Source organism: Diceros bicornis, chromosome 10 (assembly GCF_020826845.1).
Source record: "Diceros bicornis minor isolate mBicDic1 chromosome 10, mDicBic1.mat.cur, whole genome shotgun sequence".
NCBI classification, from domain to species: Eukaryota; Metazoa; Chordata; class Mammalia; order Perissodactyla; family Rhinocerotidae; genus Diceros; species Diceros bicornis.
In genome coordinates, this window is record NC_080749.1 from 50,811,391 (window position 1) to 50,829,351 (window position 17,961).

At 41.3% G+C, this 17,961-nt stretch overlaps 1 protein-coding gene across 2 annotated transcripts in view; it reads right to left on the reverse strand.

Moving 5' to 3' along the window:
• Positions 1–238: 238 nt before the first annotated feature.
• LRP2 (LDL receptor related protein 2) overlaps positions 239–17,961 on the reverse strand; it is a 203,622-nt gene continuing 185,899 nt past the window's right edge. For both annotated transcript variants that reach the window (XM_058549201.1, XM_058549200.1), the window contains 11 exons: positions 17,179–17,399; positions 15,887–16,063; positions 12,944–13,063; positions 10,608–10,698; positions 9,700–9,767; positions 9,392–9,509; positions 8,745–8,874; positions 7,618–7,725; positions 5,163–5,288; positions 1,977–2,048; positions 239–1,794 (listed from right to left, as the gene is read on the reverse strand). In XM_058549201.1, coding sequence (XP_058405184.1) covers positions 1,633–1,794; positions 1,977–2,048; positions 5,163–5,288; positions 7,618–7,725; positions 8,745–8,874; positions 9,392–9,509; positions 9,700–9,767; positions 10,608–10,698; positions 12,944–13,063; positions 15,887–16,063; positions 17,179–17,399 — 1,393 coding nt within the window. In that variant the 3' untranslated portion in view covers positions 239–1,632. The remainder of the gene's footprint in view (positions 1,795–1,976; positions 2,049–5,162; positions 5,289–7,617; positions 7,726–8,744; positions 8,875–9,391; positions 9,510–9,699; positions 9,768–10,607; positions 10,699–12,943; positions 13,064–15,886; positions 16,064–17,178; positions 17,400–17,961) is intronic.

Consider the following 17,961-nt stretch of genomic DNA (forward strand, 5'->3'; position numbering starts at 1 on the left):
ATTGAAAGGCAATTAAGGGGGCTGCCCACCCAGAGTTCAAGTGGGAACCTAAAGGAGGTTACTCTTCTCTCTGAGATCACCCCGCCGGCCCATCAGGGCTGAGTGTGCTGTAAATTCCTTCCCACTTCCCCGAACCCTGGGCATCCTTGGTTCCCAGATTGCCTAGTATTCCAAGCCCTAAGCTCAGCACAGTAACATACAACTGATTCATGACCCGGGCTTCAGAAACACACGGAAGTCTGATAAAATACACATTTATTAGAAATTTTTCAGCAGCATCATTTCCGTTTGCTTTTCTAATCAAAGTACATTTCAAAGTAATTACAATAAGCACTCAAAATACGAGCAACAAATATTTTGAGAACTCAGGAATAAAATAATCAGTAGTACAGTTTTCATTCATCCATCCATCCATTCATTCATTGTTTTAAAAATGTGCAATATTAGCACAGAGAGACAGGAATGCTGCTTAGTATGGAATTGTATATTCCCGCATGGTTCCCATGGAGACTATACCAACTATTCAAGAGAAGAGCTAGGCTCTACAGGACGTTCTGATACAAATGTACAGATTTAGCCAAAAGACCTAAAAAAGGCTCAATAAGAATGGTTTCCCTTTCTATTCATGTTTGACTTAGGAAATAAATAGTCATTATAATGATATTTTCACACAGAAACAAAAACCCAATTGAGGCTTTGCTTAACCAGTGTTTGTTGTGCACCTTACATTATGAAGACACAGATTTGGTTTTAATAATTCAGCTACCGAGCTCCAGTTTCTAGGATAGGTGACCACCTGAGATACCAGGCAAGGACATAAGTTGCCCTGTGGCCCATCAAGCAAAAGAGTTCATTCGATTAAATACAAACTCTTTGCAAGACACTTGCACTTAATGACATGGTGTGTTCTCACAGACATTGCAAATAACAATGTTGACTTGACAGCTAGTGAGATAACACACAGGAAGCAGAATGCTCTATTTAGACAACACAAACATGTAGAAGGGTGAAGTTGAATTGCTTTTTCTACCTTCTGCATTACCTGAGGCACCTACGGTCAAGTCCAGAAGTCTATACAGCACACAGTGCTCCTATCAATATGCCTATTAATCGGGTTACATGTCATAGTGAACCTTAATTAAGTGCTGATGTCTAAACATGGACCCAAGAGTGGGGCCTGAATTCCTTTCCTGGGAAATTCTATAGGAAACATGAGTGGTGCCTCTTCGTTAGACACGGCTAAAGGCCCCTCGTCAATTCCTTTTCTCATTGGATCATTTACTGTAATGATCACCGACCAATTCAGCAGATTCTTTTATTAGCAAATTTAATGATGTGATAATCTTTCCAAAATTTACAAATGTACAATATATTTATAGCCTTACCTTCAGATAGCTTCAGTGCAAAGATATACATATAGTACATTGTGATAATTATTTGTAAAAATATGAGATGGCATAAGTAAAAAAAAAAGACACACAAGGCATAGTTTCCACAGACACTTCCAGCTACAGGTGAACAGGGAAAATATATTTTTTTTATAAAGTACTGAATGTTAACTTTTTTCATCTGGTCGTAAAAAATATATGTGCAAAAGTGTGTTTCTAATTAGTCCCTAAATAGCTGGCATAGCTATACCTCAGAGTCTTCTCTAACAAGGTTGGCAGTGTCTTTAAAAGTGTCTTCCGTTGCAGTGTAGGCTGGAGTTGAGCCTCTTTTGGGAGGGATTTCAGCAGGGAGAGAAGGTGATGGAGGTGGGGCCACAGCAGTACTTTCCTTCTGGTCACTGTCCATCTAAGACCACAACAAAACATGAATCAGCCATTTATTCCCCCAATACGACTAGAAACAGTCGTGTGTGAAGAAGACGCATCTTTGCCAGTTTGCTGAGAATAATCTGAGTGCATGTTCAATTTAGCGAGGCAAGTTATTTCTAAGAAAGAACGCTGGTGCTAAGAAAAAGTGTTAAAAATTACCTCTGCATAGATTGGGTTTTCAAAATTGGTAGTTTGTTTCGGTTTTCGTTTGAAGATATTCCATTTTGTTGCCTAAATGAAAAAGAAGAAACAGAAAACCTTCAGGAATGGAACTTTTTTGTGGGTTTCTACCCCTCTGTCTAGGTTTTAAATTTTTTTCTTACTGAAGGAAAAAGCAATTTGGGACCCGGGACCTTGTGACTGAGCCCACGTGGTAAAGTTTTCACTTCTTCTGAGGGTCCCTGAACAGTAACTGAAACTCTCTGGGTGATTTTAATAATTTCAAAATGCTCCTTAATTTGAAATTTATAGTTTAGAGAATCTGTACCCATAGTATCTGGAAGCTTGGACAGAAACAGGTAAGAGATTTCTCCAGAGGCTGCCTAAAAATGCGAGGAAAAAGCCAGATTGTAAGTCTCATTTCCTAAAATGACATCTTGATCCTTGGTCAACTCAAGATACCCCTTCTCCCTTCATTATTTCCTCCTGTAATCTTCACAATAATAATAGTGACAACAAAAACAACTAACATTTATGGAGTGCTTACTATGTGTCAGGGACTATATTCTAAGAGTCTTACAATTTTCTGATTTAATCTTCCCAACAACTCTGTGAGGTAGGTGCTCTTATTATCTCTATTTTACAGATGAAGAAACTGAGTCACAGCAAGATTATATAAGTAAATTGTAGGTAGAAGAGTAGGCAGTGACTATAGGACTCAGGGGCCACAAACTGAAGATCCCAAAGAGAAATCACTCTAGACTATGGTGGGTGGTGGCATGAACTTCTCTTGCTGAAAAGTTGCCCAGGGTGGCAGTGCTGCCACAGCTCAGGCTGCCAGATGGAAACCTGGCAGGAGACAAAGGAATAGATAGTCTACTCCAGCAGGTAGCTGAGATAGCCCACATGTTTTATGGGGTATCTCTTGCTCTGCGAAAGTAGGGGGCCAACATGTAAAGGAGTGGGGAGCACATGACTACAGGAGAAGTAGAGGAGGCCATTCTCTTTAACGCATATTTAAGTGAGCACCTACTCTGTACATGGCCACCACCAAGGGGGAGAGGAAGACATTCAGGTCAGAGGCCGACCTCTGGAAGCTTATACTTAAATGGGGAAGGCCAAAACTCTTAAAGGTCATTGCTTCAGTATGGAATGGCTACTTGGAGTTAAGCAATTATTAATAAGAGAAATGGTGGTGACTTTCATTTTATCTCCTTGGGAAATCCAATGCATTTCAATGAGACTTTTGGAAATGATAGAACTAAGTCACAGGAGTTTATGTTCTTAACTTTGAGTCCTTTGAGCAGATTCACTGATGAAAGACAAATTTGTGAGACTCCTTGGCACAATAATGTCAACTTGGGGTGATCCTAACCAAGTGCATCTACTGCTTTAAGCCACACCAGCTGTTATCGCAGTGCCCAGGAGGCAATGGATATGGGAAGATCCTTGGAGACATAGGGAAGATAAACCTTAGAGGGTCTCAGCCCCAAATGATTAAAAAAAGTAAGAGCAAGAACCAACGTACTGCGAAGATGGAGATGAGAAAGAAAGGGACTATAGGTGGTGAAGATCCACTCCCATTTGAAAGTTTTTCAGTGCCCATTTTGTTTCTAATGACTGATGTTCAGGTCAGAGGTTGCAGCATCCCCACCACATTCCTCTTCCTGCTCAGGCCGGGAGAGAGCCCTGTCTAGGGAAGAGGATCACTAGACTTGAAATGGACTGAGAAAAAAGTGTCGAGGATACAAAACAAATCTGGCACTATCTTGGAGTTGAGCCAGACTTGGGGAACTGAATATGTCACATTCAAGTATTCTAGTGTCTGTGGAAAATTAATCTTCAAAATCCATTTTCTAAGGTAGCTTAAAGGAAAAAAATCAGTCTCTTGAAAAATATGAAACTGAAAATTCCTTTCTAAGACAACATTTGTGTGAGTGAGCATGCTCATATGTGTGATGGGAGAAGGACTTAGTAAATGGAATATGAAAAGGTAGACAAAGAGACCTTTGGTATAAGCTCTTCTCATTAGCATCAATTTAGTTCAACTTTTATTTTGACCCAAACAAGCAGAACAGAGGCACTGAAAATCCAACATGACTTCCAAGTTAACTTTGCAGATACCAATTCTGTTTATAGATTAGCAATTTGAGAAATAAGGATTGTATAAATGGTAGATTTCTAACTACCCTTAGACATTTGTTTCTTTATATTACTTCACAGAAAGAGTCAAAGAACCTTAACACTGAGACACCCCAGCTCCTACTCTTCTCAACTGGGAGTGTGTGAGTGCGAGGGGGATGATTTCTGGGATCACAATGCATTGGAGGAGACACTACTGAATATTAACATGTCCTGCAATGCATAGGATAGTTTATACCACAAAGAACTGCCCCACCCATTCTAGCACCCAGAGGTAAAATAGTTTGCCCAGAAGCAAACAGCTAGATCTTGAACAGCTTCATATGTGTCCATTAAAACTAGTGATATATTATCTATCAATACAGCTTTATATCAAATTTATTTATTGAATGTCTCTCTGTAGAACAAATAGTCTACAGAGGGGCCTGCAGGCATGGTAGAGAAGTTCTATTTAGTGGTCTTTTTTTTCTTTTAATCTCCATCATTAAATATTGTGCCTGGCGCGTGAAGGCAATAATGGTTAAACAGTTAGATGGATGATGAATGGACAGAAAGCGGGATAGATGAAGAGCATGTGAATTAGTGCCATCTAGTGGTGAACATAGGTAGCAGCAGTAGAGCTAAGAACAACACACATTATTTAAGAGAACCAAGGTATACACTGTAGAAAAACTGCATTACCCACAGAAGGGAAGGGTCTTCTACGTGTATCCTTGACATAGTGAGCTCTTTATTCACATGAAGTCATTCTTGCAAATTAAACGCCACTGGTCTGAAGAGGCTGAAGAAATTTGTTGCCCTTCTTTTCCGCATGGTCTCCCATGTCACAAAGAATATCATTCCCAACACAATGTTAGAACGTAGCTTTGTTTGGCAGAAAGTTTTTCAATTTATGGTTTTTTAAATTATCTTTATTAACTACCGACACACTTGGGGATCTATGAGCTTATCGGGGTGCTTCCTAGTTTGCCTAGGATTAATAAACCCAGCAATACCCAAGTCCTTTCCAAATGCCATAACATTTCAGTAGTCAAGCACTGTTACCTGAGTTCCATCAGCACTCGGGGAAGTTGGCTGTGTGTCTGGAACTATCTCAGAAGGGATTACGGGACTTCCATAGTTCTTGTTATCCACATTTCCAGTTACAGTCACCTTTGTGCATATTGAAGGCTGTTTTGAAATAATTTGGTAATAAATAAATTTGCTACAAAGTTTCTTATCAACTCTTTTGTCCTGTTTACCACCTTGCTCTCTCACAGACATGGTCAGGCATCATTTTTATTGTATGAGACCCACCCGGTAGCCCAGGACTAAACACCACTCCCATCTCCCCAAAATCAGAAGCACCAACCACTAAGTCATCTTTCTCCTGCCTTAATCCTGGGAGGCAAAAAAAACCCTCACTGGTCACTCTCTCACTTAGTAATAGCACTTTCCACTGTGTTCTCTAAGTCCCCTTACTCCCACTGTTGACCATATTTTTGGATAAAAGGGTCTCTGGTTGTATGTTGGCAGCCAAATCCTAGAAGAACAGCATGAATGATTCCCAAACTCACTGGTAAATTGAGAATCATATCTTTGGATATTCAGAATAAAATTAATAATTTCAGAGGACTGCTTAAAAGAGGTTGAATTAATACTCCTCTAGACATTTTCTGTAACATTCATAGCATTCCAAGGTTCCCTCTTAAGCCCAAATTACAATAGATATATAATTAATAAATTACAGGGTAGAAATTCACTCTTTTTCCTATATGTCCTGAGAAATGCGTCATTAGGCGATTTCGTCATTATACAAACCTCATAGAGTGTACTGAAGGGGAACAAAATTTGCCACCCCAAAATGTGTCTCTAACATGAGGATTATTTTAGGCTGACTATTATTAAGAAAAAAAAGACTCAGAAAGTTTTTCTTGTTACCTCCCCCTTCACTGCCTAAAAGAATTCAGATTAAAAAAAGCTGTCTCAGGAAGCAAGCTATCACTTTATCATAACGTGAACTAGGTGGGAGACAGAGAGGAACCTAGAAAAGCCTGTTTGCTGGGCTTCCCTCTGTGTTATTCTGTTTCTGTGTGGCCAAACAAACACTTGTTTTCCAAACGTTTGCTTTTTTTCTCCCTACCTGTGAATTGCCTTCCTTCCCTTTGAAGTCCTTGCCTCTCCCCACCCCCGGCATCATCTTTTGTCTTTAGCTGAGGATGGTGTTTAAGGTGAGGACTTTGACCATTTTGGTGAGTTACTCAGTTTTCCTGGGTTTCTCCCACGTATACATGTTATTAATCATTTGTTTGTTTTTCTCCTGTTAATCTGTCTCATGTCAATTGAATTCTTAGACCAACCAGAAGAACCCAGGAGGGTAGAGGAAAATTTCTTCCTCCCCTACAGTACTTACACAAACCTAGGTATAGCCTACAACACATCTAGGCTCTATGGTACTGCCCTTATGAGACCACCATTGTATATGCGGTCCATCATTGACTGAAACGTCATTATGCAGCATATGACTGTATTTTTACATTCACCACTTCATTTCTTCTCAAACTTGGATATGTCCTTATATACAGGGCCTCATTTTATTTTAAGTGAAAATGCCAAATAAAATGTCATATCTACTTCATCATGTGATTAAAGTTTTGCTATCTGAATATCAAAGGATTAGGCAAAATGCTTTCAAGATTCAAATATTTCTGGTCCTAAGAAAGCTATTCATAAAATAAACATTTCTATCATATATTAAAATGTGCCCTACCCTGTGAGTTCAAAGGAAGTTTAGGTATTAGCAATGAACGTGTGTTTTGCTGAGGCCACAGTTGTTTTGGCAAAGGAAGTACAGGCCAATAGTTGACAGGCACTGGAAGTGGTGTTGGGACTATCGGTCCAGACCTGATGAAAAGTTCTTTCCCTTCATCCACGCTCCTATCTCATCCCCCTGCTGCTCTTAAAGATGAGTGAGTAATAGGGCTGTACCAAAGGAAATTTGGGTAACTGCCTATCAACTTTGGAAAACTTTGTACTTTTCCGAACAGTATGGGAAAGGCAAGCACAGAGAGGTCACCTCAAATCACACCCTTATGATACCAATAAGAACCCAGAGAGTATAGCCAGTCCCAAAGTCTCTGCAGAATGACCTAACAATCATTCACTCATTCATTTCACAAAGATTTACAGACAGCCTGTGTATGTCAGGTACTGTGTTCGCTGAGCCTCTGAATGGACTCCTACCTCTTGCTCTGACCACTCAGAATGAAAAGGCTCTTGGTCAGTGCCCCCAGGATGGTTGCCAAACCCCAACAACTGTGCAACAAAACGGGATTCTGATTGTTTTCAGGCCTCTTGTCCTTGGGTCAGTCCTGTTACTGCAGGTAGAGAAGCCGAGGAACGGACCACTGTGCTTCCTTCCCTTCGAGGGAAGGCCAAGAGGACCCTGAGAGGGTACTGTTCAACAGAATCAGAGCTGGCAACAGCAGTACCTGAAAGAAAGGACCGTGCGATTTCTCACCTGAGTTGGCTGAACCACTTTGGCTGCACTCTCCTTGTCCTTGGCTGTATACATCGGGTTTTCAAATATTATGGGCTGCTTCCCCATCTCCATAGCAAAGTGTTCACTCTGATGGGGAAAACAAAAAGATCATACCGTACCAACCTGGGTCACACACAGAGCAAGCATACCTCACCCCTGGAGGTATGCTAGGCAACACCAAATTTACCCAAAAAGAACTTACAACAAAACAAGCCAGCAGAGACACAAGGCCTCCATGTGGCAACCATCATGTAAAGTAACATAAATGTGCTAATTCATTAGCTCTAGAAAGCAGAAACACTCTTCCTATATCTGAGTTCTCTAAAATAACTCACTTGGAGACTGGGGTTGGACAACAGAGAAAAGGATGTGGTGGAAGAAGGGCAAAGAGAAGAGGGAGGGGGGAAAGAAGAAAGAATGGATATTATTGTATTTTCAGGCATTTTGAAATTTTCATTTCAAAAATGAAAGATTTAGGGGAAAGGCAAAATACTGAAAGTGATTCCCCAATACTGATTATAGAGACTATACACGTCGCCTCATAAGGTATCCATTGGTCCTCACAGGAGGTATTATTATACCCATGTTACAGACGGGAACAGCAGAGTCAGAGAGATAAGCTCTCTATTATTACATACTTAGAAGGTGGCAGAGTTGCGATTTGAACCAACCACTGACTCTAAAATCACTGTTTATTCCATCACTATACATTGGCAGGAAAATAAATGAGATCAGGAAATATATATTTCCCTACTCCTTTCTTTAAACATACAAAAAGTCATCAAACAAAAACAGAATATCATGCTCTCTCTCTCCCTCTCCCTAAAAACATAAGACTAAGATTCCAGTTAAACTTAAGACTGTTTATAATTCCAATTCAACAGTGTGGCTTAGAGCATAATAAATTTTAATTTTATTACTAATATTTTTAGATACACTTCTGCAACAAACCGAATGGTTTCTAACTTTGCCTGTAGAGTGAAGACTTTATTCTGAGAGGCATACAGTATTTCATTTTTTTTCTAGGTTAATTTTATTCTTTATAAAAAGTGTATAAAACAGTAAAAATGACAACCTTCAAATAGTCATTTTGAAACCACACTCACCATCACCATTGATCTGTCAATAGCAGACTCAGGCCCAAAACCAGATACTCCAATATCCATGTTAACATCTGCCCCTGATCTGAAGGTCACCCCATTTCCATTTTCAGAGGATTTGACAAGACTGCTTAAGCTGAAAAGAAGTAATCAAAACAGTGTCTTATTATTTTTTTTTAATAATCTTTTGCAATAGTACCCTTTCCTCCATATTGCTAAATCTTATTTAAATGAAATGCTCAATTCCCACTCTGAATTTACACATCAAATATGGTAGTAAGTTCCCTTGGCTACCTGGAAGTGTCAAAGCACATTCCTGAACGCCTGAGATCTAAGAAAGGGCCAGTTTGGGACTCACAGGAATAAAGCCTAGTCCTTCCCACAGCCGACTCTGTTCTCCAGTCTAACCTGAATGCCCACCAGCAGGCACAACCATTTGGACTATAAAATGTGATTTGCACTCAGGCTTCAAAGAAGCACTTGATTAAGAAGTTGTGATTTGAAGTGACTGCCTTAAGTTCACTACTTTTTGTTTCTGTAGAATAGGTGAACTGTGTATTGTGCACTTTTTAACTTAAAAAAAAAAACTAAGTTATTCACAAGGTCACATCACACAGGCTTCTAAAATCAATATTCCACAGAACGAAACTGACCTTGGCAGCTTGGGCAGAGAAGGCAAAAGGGAACCGGTTCTCCGATAGTGGAAAAAGGCTAACGTTGCCAAAGCTCCAATTACAATGATCAGGATGATTGTCAACAGCACAGCCACCGCTGCCATTGAAGAGGGGAGAAAAAGCGAACATATCAACATGCGGAGAAAGAAAAGAGCCAATACACTTAGCAGTAAAAGCTGGGGGCCAGAACCATTCATTCTTCAAAGACTAGGTTAAACAGACTATAAATAGCATTCAATGTAGGGTCTGTGAAGTATTTCCAGGTTGCTCATATTCTCAAAACTTACTTGTTCCTGGAGGAATGCCTTTTGAAAGTCCTATTTCACAATATTTTCCTGTGTAGCCACTAGGACACCTAAAAATAAAAGAAGACTGTTCACGAGCTGTTGCCTTCTTAGGCTTTTATTGCAATTTTACAAGCACATCTTGAGGTAGAGAGAGGTTCGACTGAGTAAATCACATGATGAACAGACAATGTATCCTGTACGACTTTTGTTTATTCTGCCAAGAGATGACAAGCAGAAAGAACAGTAATCTGACTTTGAAAATTCATTTTCAATAGAGTAGCTGTGGCACCTACAGGGTCAGTCTCATCAAATAAACCTATTGGTGTGTTCTCTAATCGATGGAATTCTTCCTTAGAGAGTAAAAATGGAAACCACGATTGTGTTCTTTGATATGTTTTCATTAAATTTTTTAAAGACCTCCATTCATCTTGCTCTGTGTTAGAGTTTTCTCAATAATTCTCTTCTTTCCGAATCTTCGGCTCAGTCTCTCTGCTCACCACGAGTGCCTTGTACTGAAGCAGCTCTGCTGACGGCCACTCTCCCACAATCCCATTGTAATTAACAAGACCAGGTGTGTAGGTAAATGTGGCCATTGTTTCTCTAACTCCTGCTCCCCAAAGTGTGGCCCACAATTCTGTAGCATCTCCCAGGAGCTTGTTAGAAATGCAGAATCCCTGTGAGTGAGATGGGCATTTGACCCAGACCGCAGGTGATTCTTAGGCACATTACAGTTTGAGAGGCACTGCCTTAGTTCTCTGTGGACTCCCCCAAGGGAGGGCAAGCTGGTTAAGATGTGAAAATTAGTGAACTGGCAAGGTTCCTATACTTGTTTTTCTAGCTACTTTAAGGTCTTGAATTCCCCTAGAAGAGGCAAGGGCTATAGCTCGGACCTCAACATTCAGACTTACTTGCATTTGGGGAGGTCATTCTCATCAAAATAGCAATTTCCTCCGTGCATACACCTGCATGGGGGGGGCATGATGATAGGACTTTCGATGGCTGCAGAAAGGGAAAGCCATGCATGTGTTAGTCGGCCATACTCAGCAGAACACCCATACCATGCAAACCCGCTTCAGGAATAGGATAGGGGGAGGGGCGGTGAGGGGGTGGATGGGGGTGGGCCAGCTAATTAGTCTCCCTATCAAAACATTACCTTCCCCTTAAATCAGATGAATTTCCTTATCAATAAGGTCTTGGAGAGTAACATACATTTGGTGGAAAGATAGAGGCAGTTTATAGCATTCCACCCCCACCCCCGGACCAAAAAAACACACAGTGGAGAGATGCTAGACTCCAGAACATACATTAATAGTTAAAAGAAACTTGTGGTAAAGGAATCTCTTAGGACATTCACATTCTCATTTGAAGTTTTCAGAATTCTCCTCTGTGAACCCAGTTAAAATCAAGAGTTCAATTTAGATGCACCCTGAACTTCAACTAAAGGCTCCAAAGCACCAGCAATCACTCCATCACAGATCCCACATAGATGCTTGGTGGACAGCTGGGTAGAGATCTCCTCATTTTTAAGTCCTACAAAACTGCCCTTGCTCTGGGTTCCTGCTCCAGCTCAGCCCCCTCCCAGTACTCCCTGGATGTGCCTGAAGACTCATTGGTGTGTCCATGTCTTATACTTAGAAGATGCTCAATAAGTATTCATCCCATGTGTGTCTATTTAAGGACTTCAGATACCCCTCTGGCTCAATTTGAGTCTCTCAATTTGAGTCTCTACTCAAAGTTCAGTTTATCTAGAGGCCTCCCCGGAAATCTCTAAAAAGGCAACCCCACTCCCACCCCACCCTCATTCCTCTTACCTGCTTTCGTTTTCTCCTTTTACTTTTACCACCTGACATTATAGATTTATTGGGTTCTCTATTGATTATCTACTAGAATATAAACTCAACAAGAGCAGGTGGTTTGTCTCTTTGTTCCTTTCTGTTATCTCCAGCACTCAGAACAGTGTCTAGCACATAGCAAGCACTCAATAAATATTTATCGAATTAATTAATTAATATACCAAACCAAGACCCCATATGAAATGACCACCATCATTAACGTGCTTACTTTGGTTAAAGTTTTTTTAAACAAGACTCTTAATATGATCCACTTGGCAAAAAATGTAAATGAGGAAAGCAGATGAGATGACAACTTGCACAACACCTCTCCTTCAATGTGAAATTGCAACAAATGTCAGAATGATCCATCTACAGCACAGAACAAATCTCAAAAGCTTGAAATTGTCGTTTTGTTAAAAATATTGCTAAGTATTGTCACTTTGCCAATATTTCCCCAGCAGCGCCGGGATGATAGTGGGGATAGGGGAAGGGAAGCAGAGGGAAGCAGTTTTTTCTCCCTGAGTTCATTCTCTAAACCTGCCAAGTTTTCAGCCTGTCTGAGAAGCAAGTCAGAAGGTGGTGCCTTGTTTAACTGCTTGCTCCCCCTGGTGGTGGAAGGTGGTTAAGCCTCTCCATTTCCCCAGCAGCTAAAACTGGGGGAAGGCGGCTAGTGAACTGCAGGATGATTTTTTTAACGTGCTTATCAAGCACTGGATACTAGCTAGGGACCCTAGTTATTCCCCATGGCTTATTAACTCCTTAATTTAAAAGAGTCATTGAAGAAAGGTCTTGCCAAGAATAGGTCATCCACAGCATTTCAGATGAGAATTAAACCACTGCTTCCTTATTCCAGCCTCCCTCTCCCCACAGCGTAAGGCACCTTCTAAAATGTGGCCCCTTTTCAGTGGTCAAAACTTGGAATTGAGCATGTGAGGAAAACATGAACTCCTCTAGCCCTCCCCTCTGTACTGCATAAGGCCCCCACCTCAGGAAACTGGTTGTCCACCTCAAGGAACTCCTGTTAAGGCTGAATGGATTCTGGGGTGATAGGAACCCAGTATGGGGTAGAGACAGGAGGAAGCGGGCTTATAGAAAATTTGTTCTTCAAAATGTCTTTACAAAACAACATAACAGTAGGTTTAGGGGTACAGGATCTATATCTCTGCAGATCTTAGCAATTAATTCTCAGATATCATTGGAACACAAGAACTGTTTGGCCCCTCACTCAGCTCTACTCATTATTTCCCATATCTCTCATCCCTCCTTCTAGCCATCACCACTCTATTCTGTAAAGGACCCAGTATGCAGGGATTCTTCAGGCTTCTGAAGAAGGTGAAACACAGGTCGAGAACCTACTGCAGAAGGCAGAGGAGCTCCACCAGGCCCTGTGGCTGCCCAGGCAGTGCTCCTACCTGCATTACACTCAGTGGTTCTCCCTGGTATAAAGGTGGAGCCTTGGGGACAGGCACAGCTGTATCCTCCAGGTCTCAGCAGGCAGAGGTGGCTGCAGACCTTTTTACAGCGGTTGGGCACTGGAAAGCAGATGAGAACAGTGGTTAGGTTCTGAGGAGGAAATGAATACCCCAACCAAGGATATGCCCATCAACTTAGTTGTGGCCCTGCCAGGTGACAGGAGAGCCCAGGCAAGCATCCCGACACCTCTAGATCACGTGCCACCTGGCTACTCACCCTCATTTATACGACCATCTCCTGCCACCACAACAGAATGGCACAGTCTCTCCCTGTGCCCTCCATCCCACTTCTGTACCACCACATTTTCTACTGGCATCTTTTATCTCCTCTATTGCCCTGGCAGATTTAGAAGGTAGGTGTGTGTCTGGTTCACTGAATGATGCCAAAAACTAATCAATGCTAAATGACCTGAGATAGTTCAAAAGACCAGTAAGACCCCATTATTACATCAAGATTTGTCATTGCCCAAATTCAGATAGCTCATAATGTGTGGTCCATCCAAAGCATATACTGGACGTGATTTCCAGTCCCACCTTCCAAAGAGAACTTTTTTCTGGGCTTCAGTTTCCTAATTTGCAAGACAAGGGAATGTAGAGCTATGATTATCAGAATCACCTGGGAGCTATTCACAACTACTGATGCCCAGTCACAGAAATTCAGATTTAAATTGGTCTGGGATAGAGCTCAAGTATTACTGTTAAAAGCTCCTTAGGTAATTCTAGAGTCTTCTGAATCCTACTTTAGCATATATTATGATTTATCCAAGGAATAGATGATCTCTAAATTCCTTCTTAGACAAATATTCTGTGATCCTGATTCTCTGTCATCCAAAAAGTAACCATAGACAAGGCACGGCTATAAAATAAAAAGGCATACTCCAAAAGCATGACTCAAAATCTGTCCCATTAACATTTCTTCAGCTCTCTAGAGCAGAGCTCTAACTTCAAACTTCAATGTAATACAAATCCGCTGGGGAATCTGATTCAGGGGGCTGGGGTGGGGCCTGAGAGTCTGCATTTATAATGAGCTCCCATATGATACCAATGCCTAGAGCAGAGATTCTCAAAATGTGGTCGCTGAACCAGCAACATCAGCATCATCTGGGAACTTGTTGGAAATGCAAATTCTTAGGCCCCCTCAGGCATATTAAGTAAGAAACCCTTCAGGCAAGACCCAGCAATTTGTGATCAACAAGCTCCTAGATGATTCTGATGCATGCTAAAAATTGGTCCAGAGGAAATGCTCATCTGGCACCGCTGGGCTGGGTCTCTGGATTACACGGGAATTAATACTTTCCAAAGGGGGCCCAGAGCATCAGCTGGCTGAGACGCTTTTCAGGAGAAGTCTCCAGATTTTCCTCTGCCTGACTCCTAGGCTGCTCTCTCTCCAGCGGCCATAGGGGGCTCACCAGGTGTACTGTGCTCTCCCCTCCTGCCTTTAACATTGCCAAGCATGAGAGCCACAGGAGCATTTAAGGATGCAAGAGCTATTATATCAGTGGAGTCCAGAGTGTTTGGGAGAGGGACTGGAGAATGACAATCACTACCAGCAACACAAGGGATCTAGGTCCTAGAAAAGGCATTTGCAGCCACTGTAATCTCCTAGGAACTTCAGCTCTGAGTTCCAATTAGCCAAGGCTGATCAGGGTCTCAGAGTATCAGTGAACTCAAGGGGACCTCGGGTTCCACCTTGGTCTCACAGAAGAGGGATGGGAAGGGAAGTAACTTGTCAAAGGCCACACAGCCATAGAATTCAATCTGGAACTAGATATACGGATAATTGGACCAGAACAGAAAGACACTAAGCTTTGGAGTTAAAAGGAATTGAATCTAAAAATCATTTCTGAGTTTAAAACTCATGCTTTAGTTGTGTGACTTAGGCACACAAGTTACTAAATCTCTCCTACCCTCAGTTTCCTTATTTGTGAGATAAGAACAAAACCTCTTTAAACAGTTTTGGAGAAGATTAATTGAAGTAACAGATGTCTGGGTTAACACTGAAGAGAGAATCTGACATAGAGAACTTAGTCTATTTCCTTCCCTCACTTCAAAGATTTCCCTTCCCTTTCACCTTACTCCATAAAATGGTGAAGGATGAATTAGAACCCAGGTAACATGAGGAAGCAGGACTCAGAACTAAGAAAACAAGAAAGAAGGGAGGAGATAGAAATGCATCTGACTGACAATTTTATTTTATTTTATTTTTTATTTTTTTGGTGAGGAAGATTTAACATCTGTTGCCAACCTTCCTCTTTTTGCTTGAGGGAGACTGTTGCTTAGCTAACATCTGTGCCAACCTTCCTCTACTTTGTATGTGGGACACCACCACAGCATGGCTTGATGAGCAGTGTTGTAGGTCCATGTCTGGAATCCGAATCCATGAACTCTGGGCCACCGAAGCAGAGTGTGCAAACTTAACCACTACACTACCGGGCCAGCCCATGACCACTTTAAACTAAGGCTCATGTAGCTCAGGATAACTTGACTAGCCTGACCTTGCATTTCCAAGAGTAGGCAAGACTTCTGATGTCCATGAAACCCATTTTGTGACCTGTCAACCCAGTTCACATTTTGCAGGGGCCTGATGACTGCTGGATTCTGTGGCCTAGAAGTACACACCCATAACTCCAAACACAATGAGGATGGAAATATTTTTCCTTCATAGCTGCTGGTACTGTGCATAATTTCATTTGACCTCCAATTTTATCTTTCTTTGGTCAAATGGTTAAAATAGACACATACGCACACACACAGACACACTTCTTTCATGCACCAAGAGATCAGCCTATTATTATCCACTACCATTTTCCAACAATATAGCCATTAATTTGAAATAAGGTTTCCAGATAATAAGGAACATCATATTCCAAGGTTGGTGATTACCTGATTGATTATATCTATATTGCTGAAAGATTCGAACTTGAGTGAGCCATGGGTTCACTATCAGCATTTTCTCTTTCTCTTCTCGCCCAAACTTATCTTGCTTCCATACTTCTCCTTTATCCTTAGATATCCAGTATAACTCGCCCTCGAAGATGTCCAGACTATAAGGGCTCATTGCTGCTTACCCACAGGGGAAAAACAAAACAAAGTTATTGAAAAGAAAATACCCTAGCCTCACTTTTATGTTAAATGTCATTCTGCTTGAATTAATCCCTAATCCAACGCCTTGAAATTCCAGGAACATTCAGGCAGACTTTCTGGACACGGGATCGTGAAAGCGTGCTGCATGGGAGATCAAGATGACAGAAATTAAACTACTGGCTGACACAAATTATAGCGGACTTGGTCACTTTCAAGTTGCTGATTTTATTTTATTTTTAATAAACAATTTGTATGGCAGAGATTTTGTTTTTTTCTTGGACCATAAGACACTGCTTACAAAAACCTGATATGTGCTGATTATTGCAGTTCTGCAGAGTCTAGATGAGAAAACAAAGTGCTTCTCTCCTTCTAGACATTTCCAGTTGTACAAAATAAGCAATCTAGCACATTAAAGACTAATGTATCTAGGAGTCGTTAGACATGGATTACCACTGGCACACATGAATGCCATCTCTGTCAGGGCAACCTAACTGGAAATTTGGTTATTTCAATATCTGCTGCTGAGAGCCTTTTTAAAAAGCTTATGTAAAAAGAACAAAAAGTGCTTAATTATTGCTAATGGGTGCATTTGAATTTAAATCAGCAGCTCAGAGTCCAGCAGAGTGGTTTCTAAGAAACAATATAAACCATTTTCTTTCTTTTTTTTTTTAATTTTTTTTAACAGTTTTATTTATTTATTTATTTTGTGTGAGGAAGATCAGCCCTGAGCTAACATCCATGCTAATCCTCCTCTTTTTTTGCTGAGGAAGACCAGCTCTGAGCTAACATCTATTGCCAATCCTCCTCCTTTTTCTTCCCCCAAAGCCCCAGTAGATAGTTGTATGTCACAGTTGCACATCCTTCTAGTTGCTGTATGTGGGACACGGCCTCAGCATGGCTGGAGAAGTGGTGCGTTGGTGTGCGCCCGGGATCCGAACCCGGGCCGCCAGTAGCGGAGCACGTGCACTAAGCCATGGGGCCGGCCCAAACCATTTTCTAAGATCAGGTATCCTTCTTGAGAAAATGGGCACAGAGAATGGGAAATATATTAATTGATTATTTAATATATTAAATTCTAACTCATTTCTAACCTGCATTTACAACGATTCTCCTATCAGTCCCATCATGTTTCATGGTTTCAATAACGTTCTCCTTGAAGTCACTCCAGTAGATCTGGTCATTGTTCAAATAATCAATAGAAAGGCCGGTTGGCCAACCAAGGTCCTCATCAACCAGGGTGCTCCGATGCTGCCCATCCATCCAGGCAGACTCGATTTTAGGTTCTTTGCCCCAGTCAGTCCAGTACATAAGCCTGTAACAGAAGGTTTTCTCACTGCAGCATTTCATCGAGCGGAGCTTCTCCACTAAAACGGAGCATAGACTTCCAGCAGGGAAATCAGCTAGTTTTCACAGAGGCCTGGGTACTAAATGATGCTATTCTTAAACTTTACAGAAGACAGGGAAAAGGGGGAGCCGGCACACCTGTGGTCTATCCTTCCTGAAAACTGCACTTCCTCAAGCCAGCCCTATCCAAGGATACACATTCAGACCCTCCAAAATATATAATTACAAAAGCTGCTCATTCTTCAAAAAATATTTATTGAAGGCCTACTGTGTGAGGGGCACTGTCCTGTGTTTGGGATGTATCAGAGAACAAAACAAAAATTCCTATCCTCGTAGAGGCTACATTCGAACTTTTTTTAAATGTATTATTTTTCATCCAACTAATACTTAATGGGAGAAGAATCGAGTAGACCAGGGATTGTACCACTTCAAATACCTGGAAAGGACCAGGCAGGCAAAATAAATGAGTGGAGCAGAGCAGTTATGAACGTCCAGTGAGGGGGAGAGCAAGGCCCTGTCTAAAAGGTCCA